Source organism: Lissotriton vulgaris, chromosome 2_2 (assembly GCF_964263255.1).
Source record: "Lissotriton vulgaris chromosome 2_2, aLisVul1.2, whole genome shotgun sequence".
NCBI lineage: Eukaryota > Metazoa > Chordata > Amphibia > Caudata > Salamandridae > Lissotriton > Lissotriton vulgaris.
Genome location: NC_141688.1, coordinates 181,323,526 through 181,341,074, shown reverse-complemented (window position 1 = coordinate 181,341,074; position 17,549 = coordinate 181,323,526). Strand labels below are relative to the sequence as shown.

The window sequence follows — 17,549 nt, the reverse complement described above, 5'->3', positions numbered from 1 at the left end:
GACTCGGGGCGGGAACCCTTTCCAATGATATATAGAGTTTGGGCAATACTACGCTAGGGATCCCGCTTTTATAAAGTGGACCTTTTCCTGCCTACACTTAGATTAGGCTCTGCAGACTCCCCCCCCCCCCCTCCCCTCTGCACACTGATAGCTGCCTGGGTTGGGAGTTGGGAGTGGTGATTCACACCTTCCCTGTTCCCTGGGATGAGCTGTGATGGGCTGCCCACTGTAGCCTTAACGGCCTGTCTCTCGTCACTGTGACAGCTAGGTCAGGGAAGGCAGGGAACATACCAGCACTCCCTGGACTCTTCCAGAAGCCCCTACCCCCAGACCCTTCCATAGACTTCCACCACTTTCTAGCCCCTGGACTTGGAGGCACTGTTAAGCGCTGTGCTAAAGGAGCGCTGTGTGGCCGTGACCCCCACCGGTGCAGCGCCTGCTGAGCCCGAGGCCCCAGGGGGAGAGGAACCTCGCACCTGCGCCCACAACCACCACCCCAGGTAACGCCTAAGTGCAAGCAGGCTGCTCCGAGGGAGCGGGGTGCGGGTTGGCCGGGTACCTGGAGTGTGAGCTTTGTGCTTGGCTGGGAACCGTCCTTCACTGACCGGCCTACGGGGGCATAATTACTTGGTAATTGACACTGTGGCATTACCAGCAGCGCTTGGGAAGCCGCACTTCATACGCTGAGAGCATCATTTCTATGAGTGGCACACTTATTACGCTACAAGGGAACTTTGGCCTAAGAACCTTCCCCCAGTGAATTTTGACCATAAGAACCTACCACAAGTGAACTTTTGCCATCCAAGGACACTGTGAGAAAGACATTACCAGCAGGAGCCCTTGGCACACCTGTGCTTTCGGTGATTTTATCAGGCCCGGGAACTGGATTCATTCTTATTGGTTATTGATCTTGCTTGGAAACTGGAATCCTTTTTATTATTATTCAGGCCTGGGAACTGGATTCATTCTTATTGATTATTGATCTTGCTTGGAAACTGGAATCCTTTTTATTATTGATCTTGCCTGGAGCTAGATTTGCCTGCTGTTGGTTTTCGCATATCTTTTAGTTAAAGAAATTCTTATTCTTATACAAAACTGGTGTGGTGTTCCTTTTGTGAGTGTTTTTACTGTGTCATCGCCGTTGTGTGTTGCACAAATACTTTACACATTGCCTCTGAGGTTACGCCTTTGCTGCTCTGTGCCAAGCTACCAGGTCGGAAGCGGTGGTCCCTACTTGGACTAGGGTGCATACCCCTGCCAACTAGAGACCCCGGTTCTAACATCCTCAGATATGAGTATTTACAGCTGTACCCTAACAACTATGGCAGTAAGCAGAAGGTGAGAATGTGCAATTAGATGGTGCACCACTAAATCAGTTTATTCTTATGTGCACTGTGCCACTCACCTCACCTATCTCGGTTTCATTTCCTTGTTGAAAAATTACAATATATCTAAGACAAAAAGTAATTGTCAACATCTACAGTTTTTTGATGACTGATCTCCAGAATTACTCTCTAGGAACCAATGGTATATTTGAAGAGTACGATTCTTATTCGATTAGACATGACTGATAAACATTTTACATTATTTAATTCACAGGTACAGAGATTATCGCTATCCCCCTGACCATGAAAGGAGATATTTACACAGTATGCAATTCTGGCATATTCTTGCTGCTAAAATGGCCTTTATCATTATCATGGAGGTAGGTAACTGTGTGTTGTTGTTTGTGTGTATGTTCATGTTTTTCTTATATCCGGCAACCCTTTGTAAATGTTGCTAATCATATCTTGTTCAAGCGCAAGGGAGAATTTGGAAAAGTACTCAAAATAAATGTTGTGGATGAAGAACAAGATTATTGCTTAAAAAATATCACACCATTGGACCAAAATGGTAAGCTAGGATTATGCCACAAGGACCCCCAACCCCTCACTGTGGCCCACTTAGGAACACCATAATATACTGAATGTCTCTTCCAGGATTATATTAATTTCTTCTTCTTCTTCTTCTTCTTCTACGTGTGATAACTTTGGATCACTTTTTTTAACAATCAAAATGTTCTTAAAATGCACTCTCTAAAAACACAGATTCTTTCTTTACTTATTCTGCACCATGTGATGGCACCATAAAAATGGATTCTGCCATGTAGAGGGTAACTGTTTTAACCTTGCAAGATGATAAATCTACTGTAGGTAAGTAAGTATTTTTTATTGTTTTTAGGTTAATTAAAACCATTACAAAAGTACATTGATAGTTCATGCATTCAGATAAAAGATTGTAAAGAAAGATATATTAGTTTTTTAAAACAAGAGAACTTAATAAAAACGTTTTGGTACGGCTATGTGGTCATGATGTAAAGTCTTGGCCATTTTTCAACTAGTCCAGTCTTGTGCTCTCTGCCAGATTTTTTAGTTTCAGTTCCAGACATTTCAAGAATTTTACCAACTTCCTGTTTAGTGGGGGAAGGCCTGGGTCAAAACAAGCAAGAACCGCTTGTCTACGTGTGCGGATTTTTTGTTCGTTGAAGGCAGTTTTTAACAGGGCTTCTCTTTCCTCTTTCAGCCTTGGGCAGATACATAATAGGTGTTCGAGATCTTCATTTTCTGCCCCGCACAGCCTGCATTTTGTCCCACAGTCCCTTCTCAACCATGGTTGCAAATGTGGAATAGAGGGTAAAATTCCTAGCCTGTATTTTAAAAAGGCTTCTTTTGATTTCCTGCCGTACCCCAGACTAAAGTATGCCTGTCGCCCAGGCGATTTATATGTGGCCAGAGTCATCCAAGCGTGTCGCCTTTGTGAAAAAGTCGCTTTATCTTCCAAGTGCGATTGACTTTTTATGCTCTTGTTTACAACACGCTTGAACTGCGCATGCGGTAAAGGAGTTTCCCATAGTTCTTTGAGACCTGTGACAGTCAGGGATTCCTCTAAGAAAGTTTTTGCCGGCAATTGAAGAGAGCTGCTTAAGTCTAGCCATAGCAGATGGTTAAGTGAATTTTCTGGCGAGTTCTTGATTTTCTGCCAGCACTTTATGTACGCGCCTCTCCTCGCAAGGTTTTGGGAGGTCAGTCCAAACTCTAGCCGGATCTGGGCCTGTGAGGTATAGGTTGGCAGGTTAAAGAGAAGTCGATAAGCCTTTGCAATTGTTGTGTCCAGCAGTTTCGTGTCTTTGCCTTTTAGAGCCTCACTGCCGTATGTAATAGATGACTCTAGCTTAACTTGTACCACACGGAGCAGTGGGAGTAGAGTAGGACCATTTAGATTAAACTTTAGCTGTTTGAGCGTGGTCGCTATCAGCATCCCTTTCCTCCTGATTCCCTCTAATTGGTTCGAGAAGCGACCTCCTTTGTCAAACAATATTCCCAGGTATTTATATTCTAAACAGTTTGCGACAACCTTTGTCGCAAACTGTTTAGAATATAAATACCTGGGAATATTGTACTGTAGGGTATTCCATGAAGATGAGCATTTGAAATAGCCACATTCAAAGAAAGTGATAGCAGATATCTGAGATAAAGGTTATGTGCTCAAAAGATGTCTAGCCCCTTTTAAGAAAAACAGCTAATTTGAAATGATCAAGAACATGCTACCTGTCCTAAAAAGATTAGAAAATTAACTTTGGGATGATATTTTCGAAAGCTTGTGGTTTGCCAAATGTATACAATGGTATAATATATATACTTTGCGGGTTGCTGAGTAGATTCAGAAGAAAATGGAAAAACCAATCCTAATCCTGGTGAAGAAATCAATAAACCTTCGTTGGGGTCCCACTGATACTTGGTTTTTTTAAACCAACAAAGAAGAAATTGGCACAGAAGTTGAAATATAAAAGTAACATCTTTATTAACCACAAATGAGTCAGACTACGTCACACAGAAGCCTTAGCAACTGAATGAGGCAGTCCAAGGAGTACAGAAAACTGGGGCCTTACATATATTCGGGGTTACATAGTCTGCATAAGACCAAGGGGCAGTTCTGACTCATGTAAGCATTCCACATGACTATTATGGACCTGCAAGATCTGCTTGCTCAAGAAAGTGGGAGGAGCGAACAGTGGCTGTTTTTGGCAAACACATCCTGACATTTACATACTAGGAACAGTTGCAAGGACAGCTACAAGCTCAACTGAGCATGTGCGAAGGTGGAAGATGCTGAATATAGTTTGTTTCTAGGCAGATTACAAGAGCAGTCAACACTGGCATGGTGAGCACGTGGCAGCACATGGCAAACTAAAATGGCTGCCAGAAATACAAAATGGCTTTTAGCTCATGCTAACCAATCCGTCCAATATTTAACAGATGGTCTTTTTAGCATCAGCTAAAGACATTCCTATGATCCAGTGAATATTTGCACATAAATTTCCATACATTAATCAAATTTCCTAATTCATTGCTAGGTGGGCATTTTCCATTCTAAACATTTCATTAAGCGGGTATAAGCAGGAATACAAAGGGAACGTAGCATTAGGTCATAATTAACATTCAGATAGCAGGAAAAAGTAATGACCACTATTACAAATAGAATTATAATTTTTTTTATTTCTAAGCAAAAGCAAAACCTAAAACCATCTAGTAAACATTTTCAGGGCTCCTATGCATTTCAGTGACTATTCATTTTAAATTTCAGAATATCCAACAGCACATATCTAATAAAAACATTTTCTAATTGACTGTTACATTTTCCTTTTATGAGGGCTACTCTAAACAATCAAAAGTTAGGAAGTAGTAGGCCCATGGGAGACGCGTGCAGTGTCTAAACACAGATGCGGGTTACCATTGACTTTCTATGGGAAACATAAAGGTTACAAATATACAATTTAAGGACACTTCCGGATGGACTAGGAAGGAACCCTTTTAAAGTAGGACACTTCGAGAGTCAAGACCCACGGGAGCACCGGAGTACTCGTGTTACCTCACCCAGGGAAGCCGGTGCATAGGTGTCTTTTCGTGTCTGGTTTCGTCGTCGTTTTCAATGGAGAGCTGCAAAGAAGTGCTTCAGGCGACCAGAGGAAAAGTGTCCAGGTGGATCCAAGGGTGGATCGAAGATCTGAAGAACCTGAAAGCAGAAGGGACAGTCTGGGTCACTAGCCAGTGACTAGGAAGGAACCAAGCGATGTCAGGTGATTTCAGGTGAAGTAGTAAAGTTTGTCTCTTAAGCCACGAGGACCGGGAGGCGTCGACGACGACCAGGCGCTGGATTCGAGCTGTCCCACGAAGGATCTAGTTGACTGCAGTGTCGGTATTCGGAATGGACTCAACAAGCCTTGGCAAACTCAACCCACGCAGGATGTCGTGAATGCCTTTGGTGCAGACCAGCAAGGTCTGAGGAACTTCTCCTTTGCAGGGAAGTTGGAGCAAGCCTGGAGCAACCAGGAAAGCAAAGCGTCTTCAGGGGGCTCACTAGCCAACGGGCAAGGAACCGGGAAGATGCGTCGAGCTGAAATGCAGGAGGGGGCCCCACAGGACACTCGTGCCGTGTGGAGGCCTGAGCTTCGGTGCAAATGGTGCTCGGGTCTGGGGCTTCAAGCACCCCAATGCACAACTTTTAGATACCTCGAGAAAGGAGTGCAGCTTGCAAAATACAGGATGTTCAGGAGTTCCGGTCTCAAGTCTCTCGTGTCCGCCACGGGTCTCAGCTTCGCTGTGATTGTGGGTTGGGGTCAGAGAGGTCTGGAAGTTCTTGTCCTGTGTCGCAGATTCTACGGGATCCGGCGGGAGCCTCGAAAATGCAGACCAGCAAAGTTGCTGTTGGTGCCTGTTTGAAAAGGGTGGTCCCTCCTTGACGACAAGGGAGATTTCTTCCGTCTTCCAGTCAAAATGGAAGGTCGAAGATCCAGGATATATCTTGCAAAGATTCGTCCAGGGTTATCTGAAGTCCTATGGACTTGGTTCCTATACATATACTAAGTTCAGGGGTTGGACTATCTTTTAAGGTCCCTCCTATGGGTGGACCTAAGAAGGGGGTGGTTACACCCCTTTCCCATTGTCCAGTTTCGCACCAGAGCTGGGGCTGAGTGCTATGCTTGGAGCACCTTGTGTGCCCCAGGCAGTGTCTGGAAAAGCATCTGCTAATGCAGCCCTCCCTGCCCCAATACTCAAAACTCTGTCTGGCACCTTCCTGGACAGGAAACCTATTGTCCAGGCATCCACTGCCGGAGTTTTGTCCAGCAGCAGGAGGTCAGACTCGTGTCTGTGGCAGCAGCATCCATTTTGTGATGCTGAGGCTCTGTTTAACTTTAACCGGGTAAACCAGTAACTACATGTCTTCTCCCTCTAGAAGGGTGGAATGGTACCCCCGCCGCCAGGACTGCGGGGAGGGGGGTAGTATTCCAAAATTGTTTGACACCTTACACGACATGTTTTGATAAACCCAAACCAAAGTTAGCATTAACCGCGAGGATTATAATGCACTTAAGAGTATATATGGTATGGCTATATCGTAGAACAGCTATAAGGAGATGGTTCCGAAAGCTGCAGAGAGGCTCCGCTCATGCTAGGGCACCCTCTCACATAAATCCAAGCACTCTGCCTCCAGGATTGTTAAGGCCTGCCATCGGAGTGACTTATAGGTGTATGTGTGTCTATATGTAAATATAGATATAGGTATACTATATCTAAGTAAGGGGTGATTACACCACCTTACCCAGGTTGCGCGAACAGACCTGTGGTGGCAGTTTCGAAAGCACGACAGGGGTGGCACAATACATGCTGCAGCCCCTGGCAGGCCGAAAGTACACCTAAGCCCTGGGTACCTATGGGCACACTATATAGGGGCTCACAAGGGTGACCCAGTAACCAATCTGGTATATACCTAAAGTACATGGTATCAATTTAGAGAGAGAACAGCTGGGCTGTGGGTCTGATTAGCAGGCCCACAGCCACACTAAAGTTGAAAAACCAGAGAATCACAGCAAAAAGCGGGAGTGACCATAGGAAGCAGACCCTACTCTCCTACACTTGACATCTTCAGATTTTAAGAGTCTTGCTTTCTATGTTTTTCCTGAACTTTTACAATAGGCTTACACACACTCATACAGTTTTTTGACTTTTCATCATGCATAAAAGATGTAATATTCTTTGTCACTATGTACTTTAATGCCCAACTGTAGTCATAGATGGGACCTAATTTTTCTTTTAGATTGTTTGCAAATGGCATACTTACTTTTTTGTGAATAGAATCTGACTTTGCACAGCAACCGATGTATTAATAGGTCATAATGAAAATTGCAATTTATGTTGAGTCACTACCCCACTTATTGCGTAGCTCACAAATTGCAACACCCTTTGATTTGCTACAAATGGGAGAATGGTTACCTGCCTCCACAATCTCTGTTATTTACAAATAGAAAACTGTTTACCATTTTGAAAACCAAGTGGGGTTGTCTCTCTTGGGACTGCTTTTCCTTGCCGAATCAATTGCCACCTTTTGAGGCTTCTGAGGCTGATCAGTGGTTTGATCTGAATTATAGTCCAAAATCAAAATAATTGCAGGACGCTCCATCCAATTTGGAATCTAGTGTGAGTTAGAAAAGATGTTTTAACTCAGAAAATTGTACATTTGAAAGTCATTTTGCAATTTCAAACAGTGATTCTGTGAATTGCATGGTTGCCAATGCAAAATACCTTTTGAATATCTGGTCCCTATTGATTTGAGGTAATTTTGAGTTTGACAGATGTGGGGCATCTGCCAAATTTGCAGTTTATGATCACTTTTTGTGGTGTGTGAACCTAAGTGCATCCGATAGCAGAGACGCATCAGAGGGGCCATCAGAAATCTTTGACCCAGACAGCCCATCTGCCATTCGGCTCCTGTTGGGCCAACAGGTGATAGAGATTCTGTCTCACCTTACCTTCACTGGATTTCCTTTCAAGTCCACCATCCAAGGCATGATAAACATGGGCAGGAGAATCAATTAATGAACCTGTTCAGCGGGAGAAAACTCTCTGTATGTGAGGGTGATTGATCTTCTGATTTTCTAAAACAAACTCTGGGTTTGGGAGTTTTGTTCTGAAAAAAACAAAAAAAAGTATTTGCCAAGCAATGCCATAATACCTCACATCTGCCCAACAAACTGCTCTGCCTCCAATTTAACTGTTAACTACACACAGTCATGTGACCCAGAACAGACTACAGGCACCAAGTTGTTAGGAAAGGAAAATGCAAACTTTCGGAAAAGAGGCATTTTTCAAAATTGTAACTTAAAATATGTCTTTACCATTAAAGAGGATTTCATAATACAATTTTTTGAGACACTAGACATGAAATCTTTGCTCCCAATCAAAAGGTAGAACGTATTAAATGTACTAAGGCAACACTGTTATCCTATGGGAGATGTAGGCCTCACAGTAAAGATAAACTAACTTAGTAGATTTTCACTACCAGGACATGTAAAACTTAAAAATTACATATCCAGCCTTTTAGTTAGAATGCACCCTGCCTATGGCCTACATAGGGCCTACCTTAGTGTGGCGAATTTGCACTAAAACGGGAATTTAATGCTTGCCAAGGGGTTATACTGCTAAGACAATTTGGCAGTTTAAAACTGTGCTCGGGCTGCAATGGCAGGACTAGGATAGATGGTCAGGTACTTCGTAAGTGGGTGGCACAATCAGTGCTACATGCCCACTAGTAGCATTTAATTTACAGGTCCTGTGTATAATGTATACCAATTTATTAGGTACGTATATGTAAATTAAATCTAGCCATCCAGTGTAAACCAATTTAGCATGTTTTTAGGGAGTGTACACAAGCACCGTATCACTAGTTAGCCTTGGTAAAGTGCACAGAGTACTAAAGTCAATAACAATTAATTCAGCAAAATAGGAGGTTGAAAGAAAAAAGTTTGGGGAACTTTTAACAAGTATGCAGACTGACCATGTTGCTTTTAGTTTGAAGTAGAACTTTCCGTTGCTCTAGCGGCAATTTAGTATTGTAATATTCTAGTTCTCAATTGTATCAAAATGTGTTGGTGTTATTTGCCAGAAAATTTTCTTATTGACTTATAACTGCCTCATAGTACATCATAAACACTTCTGAAAATATTTTTTTTCTGAGGTGAGACTGTGTGATGGTGGAGTTGTATTACAAATGATAGCAGTCGTAATAAAGAACTAAATATAATGAATATATATTTTCTTTTTTTTCAGCATGTTGTCTTTATAGTCAAATTCTTTGTGGCATGGATGATTCCTGATGTACCTTCAGAAGTGAAAGCCAGAATCAAACGTGAAAAATATTTGACACAAAAGATTCTACATGAATATGAACTTTATAAACTGAAAGAGAAGCTAATGCAAAAGGAATGTAATGTTGATATTGAAAAGGAGGTCATTGCCACTGAAGGAAAAGTTCAGTTGTCTGAATTGATGTAACCGTGTTTTCTATTCAGTGTATCGGTTAGCCTGTGAAACCTCAGCCCTTACCTTATACCGGTCTGTGCAATATACCTAAAGCCATATGAAAGGTAAAACCTTTTATTGCCAGTTGTTAAAGATCATTGTATGAAAAAAAAGGTTTTCCCAAAGTGGCTAAAATTCAAGAAGTGGCGAAGTTCAATAAGCAACTGTATTTTAGCAGGGGCTCTGCTAGAAAAAAAAACTTGAGAGGATTTTGTTGAGTTGTCTACCAATACCTGCTGTTCCATTTTATGGAAATCTAGAATTGTGGATGACCAGGAGTTTCTGCTCCTTCTGTTTGTGATGGAAAAATGCCTGCTTGCTCCATGCTACAATTTCTTGCTCAATTAATTCCCAACTAAACTATGGACCAGCATTCTTCCAAATGGAGGGAGCTTCTAGTGACAATTCGAAGGTGAACTCTGCATTTTCCCAGCATCCCTATAATTTTTTTAACTGTGCATATTGAAAGTTAAGATACACAAGGTAGGTATGCCATGGTATTTTATAATTGGACAAGAAAATGCTTGTTGGATGGTGCGGGACAATATTTGTGCGTGCTAACTGAACATTAGTCTGAAATTTCCGGGCTATAAATGTTATGATTAATTTATGTCACTCTTTTCTGCATACAAACAGTTGCCATGCAGAGAGCTATCCACAAATGAATCAATGTTGGTCTTATAGAGCGTGAACTTTGCCTTAAGGTGTCAAGGCGCTACAGATAGAAACGGTGGTCGTAGAAACACAATAAGGAGTTTAGATGTTTAAGTGTGAAGAGCCATGTTTTTAAGGCATTACGAAAAGGAAGGTGAGAGTCTCTTAACCAGAGATGAATAGAGGGGGAGAATTCCAGAGCTTGATGGCTGCAACCGAACATGCTCTCCCCACCAGGCCCTCCTCCTGGGAACTACCAACCATTTTTTCCTGGCAGACCGCAGTTGTTTAGTAGAGACTTGCCATTAGAAGAGTCTTTTAATACCTTTGCAACCCAAACTATAAAGAGCCTTATGGACCAGGCATAGTGCCTTGTACAGAATTCTCTTTTCTAGAGGAAGCCAGTGCAGCTTGCGAATGGATGACCAAACTGTGTGCAGTTTAGGAAGATCCATTACAAGTCTTGCCATTGCATTTTGTACAAGCTGCAGTTTATGGATGGATCCCGTATTAATGTCCAAGAAAAAAACATTGCAATAATCCCATCTAGGCAGAACCAGATCAAACAGCTGCCTGCTTACGAGAGGAGAGGGAAAGACATGGAAAGATATTCCTCAGGATCCTAATAATACCATAGCAGGTGGAACCGTTCTGCTGATCTGGGGTCAAAAGAGAGAGAGAGAGCGATTAACTATGACACCAAGATTTTTTGCTGATACGGCTGGACAGAGGCATGGGCCAGGCATTTCAGGCCACCAAGGGTGGGACCATATGGACTTCTGTCTTGTCTCCATTGAGTCATAGATAATTGTCTACCATCCATGCGGCCATAGCCAGCATGCAGCTTTTAAAATTTGCAGTGGACACTTCAATGCTGTCATCCATGAAACCTAAACTATTGATTTTAAATCTATGCCATTGGTTCTAGTACTGCATATCTATTTAACTTCTTGTGCAAGTATGCTACAAAGATGACTTGGACGAATAATTGCTTATAACTGACATTTAGTGATCTGCAGTTCACATGTTCTAAAATAGGTGAAGATTACTCAATCTCCCACCACAAGATTGACAAGTTCAGAACATTTCAATAAGTTGATAGTTACATCTATTACTGATGGTGCATAGAAATTGCACCAGAGTGCTATGAATCCATGGTATAAAAACATGTTATTACTCCAAAAATCAGGTTTTGCAAAATTCAAAATTATCCAAAATGAGTTCTTGAAGAGCTTTTTATCCAAATCAATATTAATACTCAAGTTCTCAACTGGCAGTTTTTGTGACAAAAGTTAAAAGGGTTACAATCATACTTTGTCTTCATGCCTTGTTTGTCCTTGGCTGTTTCAGGTGCTGAACTAGAGGCTATACTCAGAAGCTTGCTGAGATTGGTTGCCATTTTGGAAAATTTACCAATAATGTGTGTGCCAATCTAGTGCATATTTGTTCTTTTTTACTGTACATTATAATTTTATTCATGCCCTCTAATCTGAAATCCCTTGTGTTTTTATTTTTTATTTTTTTAAACATGATTTTATATTTTATTTTGATCTTTTGGTCTTTTAGTGAAGCAGGGAACTAGCCTGATGTTATAATTTTGTTCAATAAATTGTAAGCTTTTTATAAACCGTCCTCATTTTATATCATTCGCGAGTTGTAATCAATATATTTTATGACGTTAAGTTTTTACTGATGTACAAAATGCTCCGTGCTTAGTGCCTTGTTTATAAGCATTGGACAAACATTTGTGTAAATTACCGTTGACTTCTATGTATTTGGCTTACGTAAAGGTGTTCGCTTACACGTAAAATTCTCTAAACAGTAGCTAACAAGTATTTATATTATGCTATCCAAAAAGATTACACTTTGCTGTTAAATTGTTCTGTGAGTCAGTATTATGCAAATCATGTTGTTGGATTGACCACAGAGCGCCTCATTTTAAAATGGCAAATTGAGGATATATTTCCCTAAATTATTGATGCCTAATCTATATTTGCACTTTGGAATTTTCTAGACCTGAAAGACTGAAATTATCAATTGTCTTATGGATATACTATATATTAAAATCCTTCATGTATTTTATCGAATGCATGAGCAGATTTGTGAAACCTGACATGTTGATGCAAATATTGAAATTGATTATGGCCATTATTCTACAGGTGGTATTTCTAACCGGAATTAAGACATGATTAGGTGCCTTGCTAGTGTATACCATCCATAACGCTTATCATTGCCTGTAACTGATAATGTATGTGTCAAAATGAGGAAGCTCTCATATTAAATCTCAATCTTCCTTAAGTTGTTTCCAGTCATCTGCTATTGCAGTTAACATGGAGCAATCCCGCACTACATAAAAATACATAGATGTTTGTTGAGATACTCACAAAAGTATTGCATCTGGTATTAAATGTTAAACATACCTGAGATCCACATCGGCATACAAACATGTTTTTTTTCTAAACATTTCTGCATTTTTATACAGTTGTACTACTTACTCGTTGAAGTACCTGTAATTCAGATTTATCAAGGAAGCCATGACAGAATTAACTTTTTTACCAAGAATCGGCAAAGTCGGTCTTGTGAGTGACACTTTTATTTTGTAAAAATATTAGAAATTCCTTTATGGGCAAATACTGCAGACATGTAAAGTGCATTTAAATAAAAATCAAAACTTATCATATAAATGTATATGCAGATCTCATGTAAAATGAAAATGTATTTGACATTTCATACAGGTTTCTTGAAAATCGAATGGCTTCATGCCAGTCTAAACATCCTGGCACTTTCAAGATATGGCATTCCAATCTAGTTATGTTATGTAACCATTTTAATGACTATTCATTACCCACAAAATATGACTGAGCCTCTGTTGGTGATGGAGATTTACAGGTTTTGAATATCATATACATTTTTTTCCAAGGTTAGTATTCCATCAGCAGATATTAAGAAACTAATATTCAAGTGAAAATTGTAATTAATGACATGGTCCATTGATTTTATAATTCAACACATTTAAGTTCATATAAAAAGCCACAATGTCTACTTTAATTGTGCACATTTGTTAAGAGCATTTTACTTTAGGCCAAGCAATTTAAATGAAATGTATTCGTTTTTCCAACAGTGCCAACTTTTAGCAGAGGGCTTTTTCTTCACAAACCATGCTATGCTGGAGCAGCAGGTCACTGTGATGCAGTTCTGTCCCAAAACACCCATGCTAGACATCAGTCACAGCTACAAACTGTCATATTTATGTCGACAAATCTGAATTGATAAAGGCTGATTGCAAAAACACTGTAGTGCAGACTTAAAGCGCCATTGTGCAGGGATGTGGAATTCCTGTCAGCTGATGACAAGCACATATTTGCATGTTAATTTTATTTGCTAGCACTCCCTGCAGCACAAACCCTTTGACTGCCTGTTTAGCGTTCGCAAATGTGTGAACAAGTACTATCTGCCACTAAGGCATGGTTCATATCTCTATATAGAAGTTGTTAAAACTTGTATATATGGTTCATGTAAAGTCTTTATTATTACATGAAGTGTTCACAGGAAATGCAGTGGGATGTGAGGTCAACTTTTATTATATTTTGAGCTGTTTCAGAATACAAATGTGGAAACATGCTTGCAATATTTAACAATTGAATCTCTTTATAATGCTGCCTGAGAGATTTATGATTAAGAAAACAAGATTGAGGATAGCTTTCGAAATGAAACATACCCAAAGAAATTACCACTTGAAAAATGTTTTGCTAATCTGTCATGCAAATTTAAATACTCGTTCTCTGCAGTATCATTCAATAAAACTTGTTTTATGCATGCCAGTAGTGTAAAACAAAAAATAATGGAGAAGCTGTGCAAAACCTTTATGGGCAACATGTTAATAAATTGGAGGCACGATTCTTCAAGATAGTAAGAAAAGTTGCTGCTTTAAGTCTTTGCATAGTGCACATTTTTAGCTTACAGAAATTCACAATAGTTTATGGAAGACCTGAAAACCATACCCCTAACAAACGGTTGTGAATTAACTTTTTCACCTCAGAACATATACAATATTTGCTCATTCGATGATCTGATGAGTGATTTTAAACTCACTTCTCATACACCTGCTTTTTTCACATCCTGAAAAGTGTCTTACTCTTGCACTTAGTAGGAGTACATTTCTAATATTTTCCTGTGTGTGAAGACATTGGAGAGGAGAACTAACACGTCTAGAGAGGTAGTTATCAGAGCTCTGATATGGCCAAGCTGCCATAGTTTGCCACCTCGCTGCATGGCATCTAAATGAACAATGGATTTTCTTTTACAGGACAAGTAGATTTCTGAACCATCCATCCCATGGGCGAGTAGATAATTTATCAAATTTCACACCCTTATAGCGGACATTATTTCGAAAGAGATATAGGTTTGTGAACACTTTTATGAATCAAGAAAAAGATTACCCTACTTTGAAACCTTTCACATGTCAAGGAGGCAAGTAGATGCAATGTATGGATCATTTAACCTTTCACAGTTCTTGAAAATTCCTTTTAAAACTTTACTTATGTCTATTACTTTTGAAATATGGAATGTTTTCTTCATGAAACGTAAACGGAGATAGCCAATGTTGAATATATCAAAATATGATGTTATTTTTCAGTGTTGATGCTTAAAATCTTAACAAATATCCTGGTGCTTTCCACCCATTACATACGGCAAATGAAATGTACACTATATTGCATTCTAGAAACGATTGCTACACTTCTCCATAACACATCTTTTTACATGATGATTAAATGTTATGCTAAAATTAAATGCACAGAAAGAGCAAAATGTCAGTTATGCAAATCGTGTTAAAACATTAGCATCTGGACTGTGAAGAGTCACAGATTTAGTGGTTGACTATATTTAATTTTTTGTTGTAAGAGTAATATATTCATAAACAATGTTTGATTTGGTTCTGCAGTTCTTAAATGTATGTTGGTCCATGTAGGCCACAGAACCATGAAGTACAACATTTTATTGAAACACTTTCTATTTTTCACTGGTTTATTGAAACATGTAAATAAATATTCATTAAGTATTGCTGTGTGAAACTGTGAAATTTATCTTTTACGGCTGAATGCAGAATTAACTCCCCACCTTTTCTCCTCTATTCTCATCTATTTGAGTGCAAAGCTGTGCAGTTATGCTGTTGGCCAGGTTGGCATGCCACATGTGTCTGTGAAGAGATCATATTTATTAATGATCTTAAAGGTATTTACAAATAAAGCATTGCTGAAGGACTGGGTTCTTTTGGACCCAGCGGTGCCAGGGCACAACACCTGAAACCTTCGTGGGTAACCTGCTCCGGCGTACAAGTCACAGAGACACGGGACACTTCCTCTGACGTCAAAGATTCAAGGTTTATTTGCTGCAGGGAACACAGAAGTCACAGGAAGTACATCGAGTGTAGTTCGGGGAGACTGCTTCAAATTGGTTCTGTGGATCGCTCCTTTTATACAGTTTTTACCCATAGGATAACATGATACACAAAAGTTTACAACCCGGTTCCCACAATTAGCCCCCGGAGGGGTCGCTTTGGTCACTTTGAAACACACAAGGTCCGAAACATAAGTGCGGAAACATTTGGCGGTTCCCAACTGTAAAAACCCATCTTCCCACCATTAGCAAATTCCAATCAGCAGTAAAACAGATCGAAATAGGAACGAAGACAGGTGCAGAGGAAGACGGAGACAGTGGGGAGATCGGAAAGGGTGTAAAAGGGGAGGTATCGGGGAAACACGAGATACAGGCATCAAAGGGACGTGCCTAATGAGATGCACGGCTGAGACAATAAGTCCGTGCGGCAAGATGAGCCTCGAGCGGCGCCATCTGCCTTACAGCAGCAACCCCCTCGTCATAAAGACACTTTCAAAGAACATGTGTCTTCCGCAAATATCTCGGGAGTCCCAGGGTCGCGAAGCGGACAGCGTCCGTTCGCTGGCTACTTGAGGGCAAGAGACAAAATGGATGCCGTATCTAAGATGGAACCCGTGGGTACAGATGAAAAACCCACATAACAAACGAACGGTTTAAGTTAGCACAGCGAAACTGCGCACACTTACTAAACTCGTCATTTGCGGTTCACAGATACCAGACTCGACCATATTCGTGCGAGTCGAAAACACCACTTACAATTGTCACGGAACCTCAGACGCTCCTTTTGCCCTCATGTAGGCAAGCACTAGTCGGAATCATATTCGATATTCATCAGACCCTCGAGATGTTGCTGTAGCATAGCTCTGTCCAATCGAGTCCCCTTGGTAACAGATGGCTGTCTTATACACGTTGTAGCACAGAGGCCACATAAGGCAGGACCACACTGCACGCAAAGGCAACACGTGAACAGGAACACTACCACAACTCCGATGATCATCAGAATTTTCCAACCCCAAGTCGACATCAGGCCCCAAAACCATCCAAGTAGCGTCCAATCCCCTACATCCACGTGTATGGATTCGGAGATCTTATGCAACCTCGAGATGGCTTGATAGACGGTAGGAGCATTATCTGGAATGAAAATGCAGCAGCTCGAATGGATCACCTTACATACCCCACCGCGATCTGCTAAGATGACATCTAAAACCATTCGGTTTTGTAACGTCATAAGTCTCTCCGCCTGAAGTTCTGTGGTGATATTACCAAGGGCACTGGCAGTAATGTTAGCTGTCGATTCTACCACTCGAGTCAACTGTCTCAGGTTCCTACTATTAACCATAGGTCCCCAAAACGGGAGGAAACCCTTGAAAAAGTCTCCTGCCTCTTGACCGGCGGTGTCTTCTTCGCTAATCACGCCTCGTACAACTCTAGTCTTATGATAATCGGCATCCACAGTGAACGTCGGAGGCAACAGATTTGCAATAAAACATGTGCCCATGAAGTCAGCGGGCAACCATGTGTATGCACGATCATAGCAGATAAAGTATGTACCCTTGGCGGCCAGAAACACAGGGGACGAGAACATTGGCAGAATGTAATTTTCAGTGCAAGCACTTGCTCCAAGTCGGGCTTGCGATCTTCGACCACGACCCATAAGACAAAAATTACCAGTGTGGGGTACGACCCATATTGGAGGCGAGCTTTTAAGCTGCTTTTCACTACTGAACACACTATATTCACCTCTACTTAGGACCTTATAGGCTTGTACCTCTTCTTCAGGGATAAGAAAAGGGTCATGGATCTCACTATCCATATCCTCTATTGCTATCGATAAAGGCTTCTGATACGAGGTAGGACCAGAGTAGGGGGAACGTGGTTCTCGAATGGGGTGGAAACCCAGTGCGCTTCGAAACATTGTTTGGAATGCCCGAGCTGACCCTTGGGAACTATACGGTAACACCAGATATGGGATTCCCTTATCCGTAGTGTGTGGCATCAACCCACACACCCAACAATTAGTAGTGTTAACCACTAACTGATGCTGATGAAGGAGCTGAATAAAGGAATTGTTGCGGAATTCTACACGTCTAGCCTGTTCGTGTT

At 41.0% G+C, this 17,549-nt stretch overlaps 1 protein-coding gene across 9 annotated transcripts in view; it reads left to right on the top strand.

The window, feature by feature from the left end:
- ANO5 (anoctamin 5) overlaps window positions 1-15,108 on the top strand; it is a 282,489-nt gene extending 267,381 nt beyond the window's left edge. For all 9 annotated transcript variants that reach the window (XM_086959504.1, XM_086959502.1, XM_086959500.1 and 6 more), the window contains 2 exons: window positions 1,600-1,705; window positions 9,144-15,108. In XM_086959504.1, coding sequence (XP_086815630.1) covers window positions 1,600-1,705; window positions 9,144-9,368 — 331 coding nt within the window. In that variant the 3' untranslated portion in view covers window positions 9,369-15,108. The remainder of the gene's footprint in view (window positions 1-1,599; window positions 1,706-9,143) is intronic.
- Window positions 15,109-17,549: the final 2,441 nt, after the last annotated feature.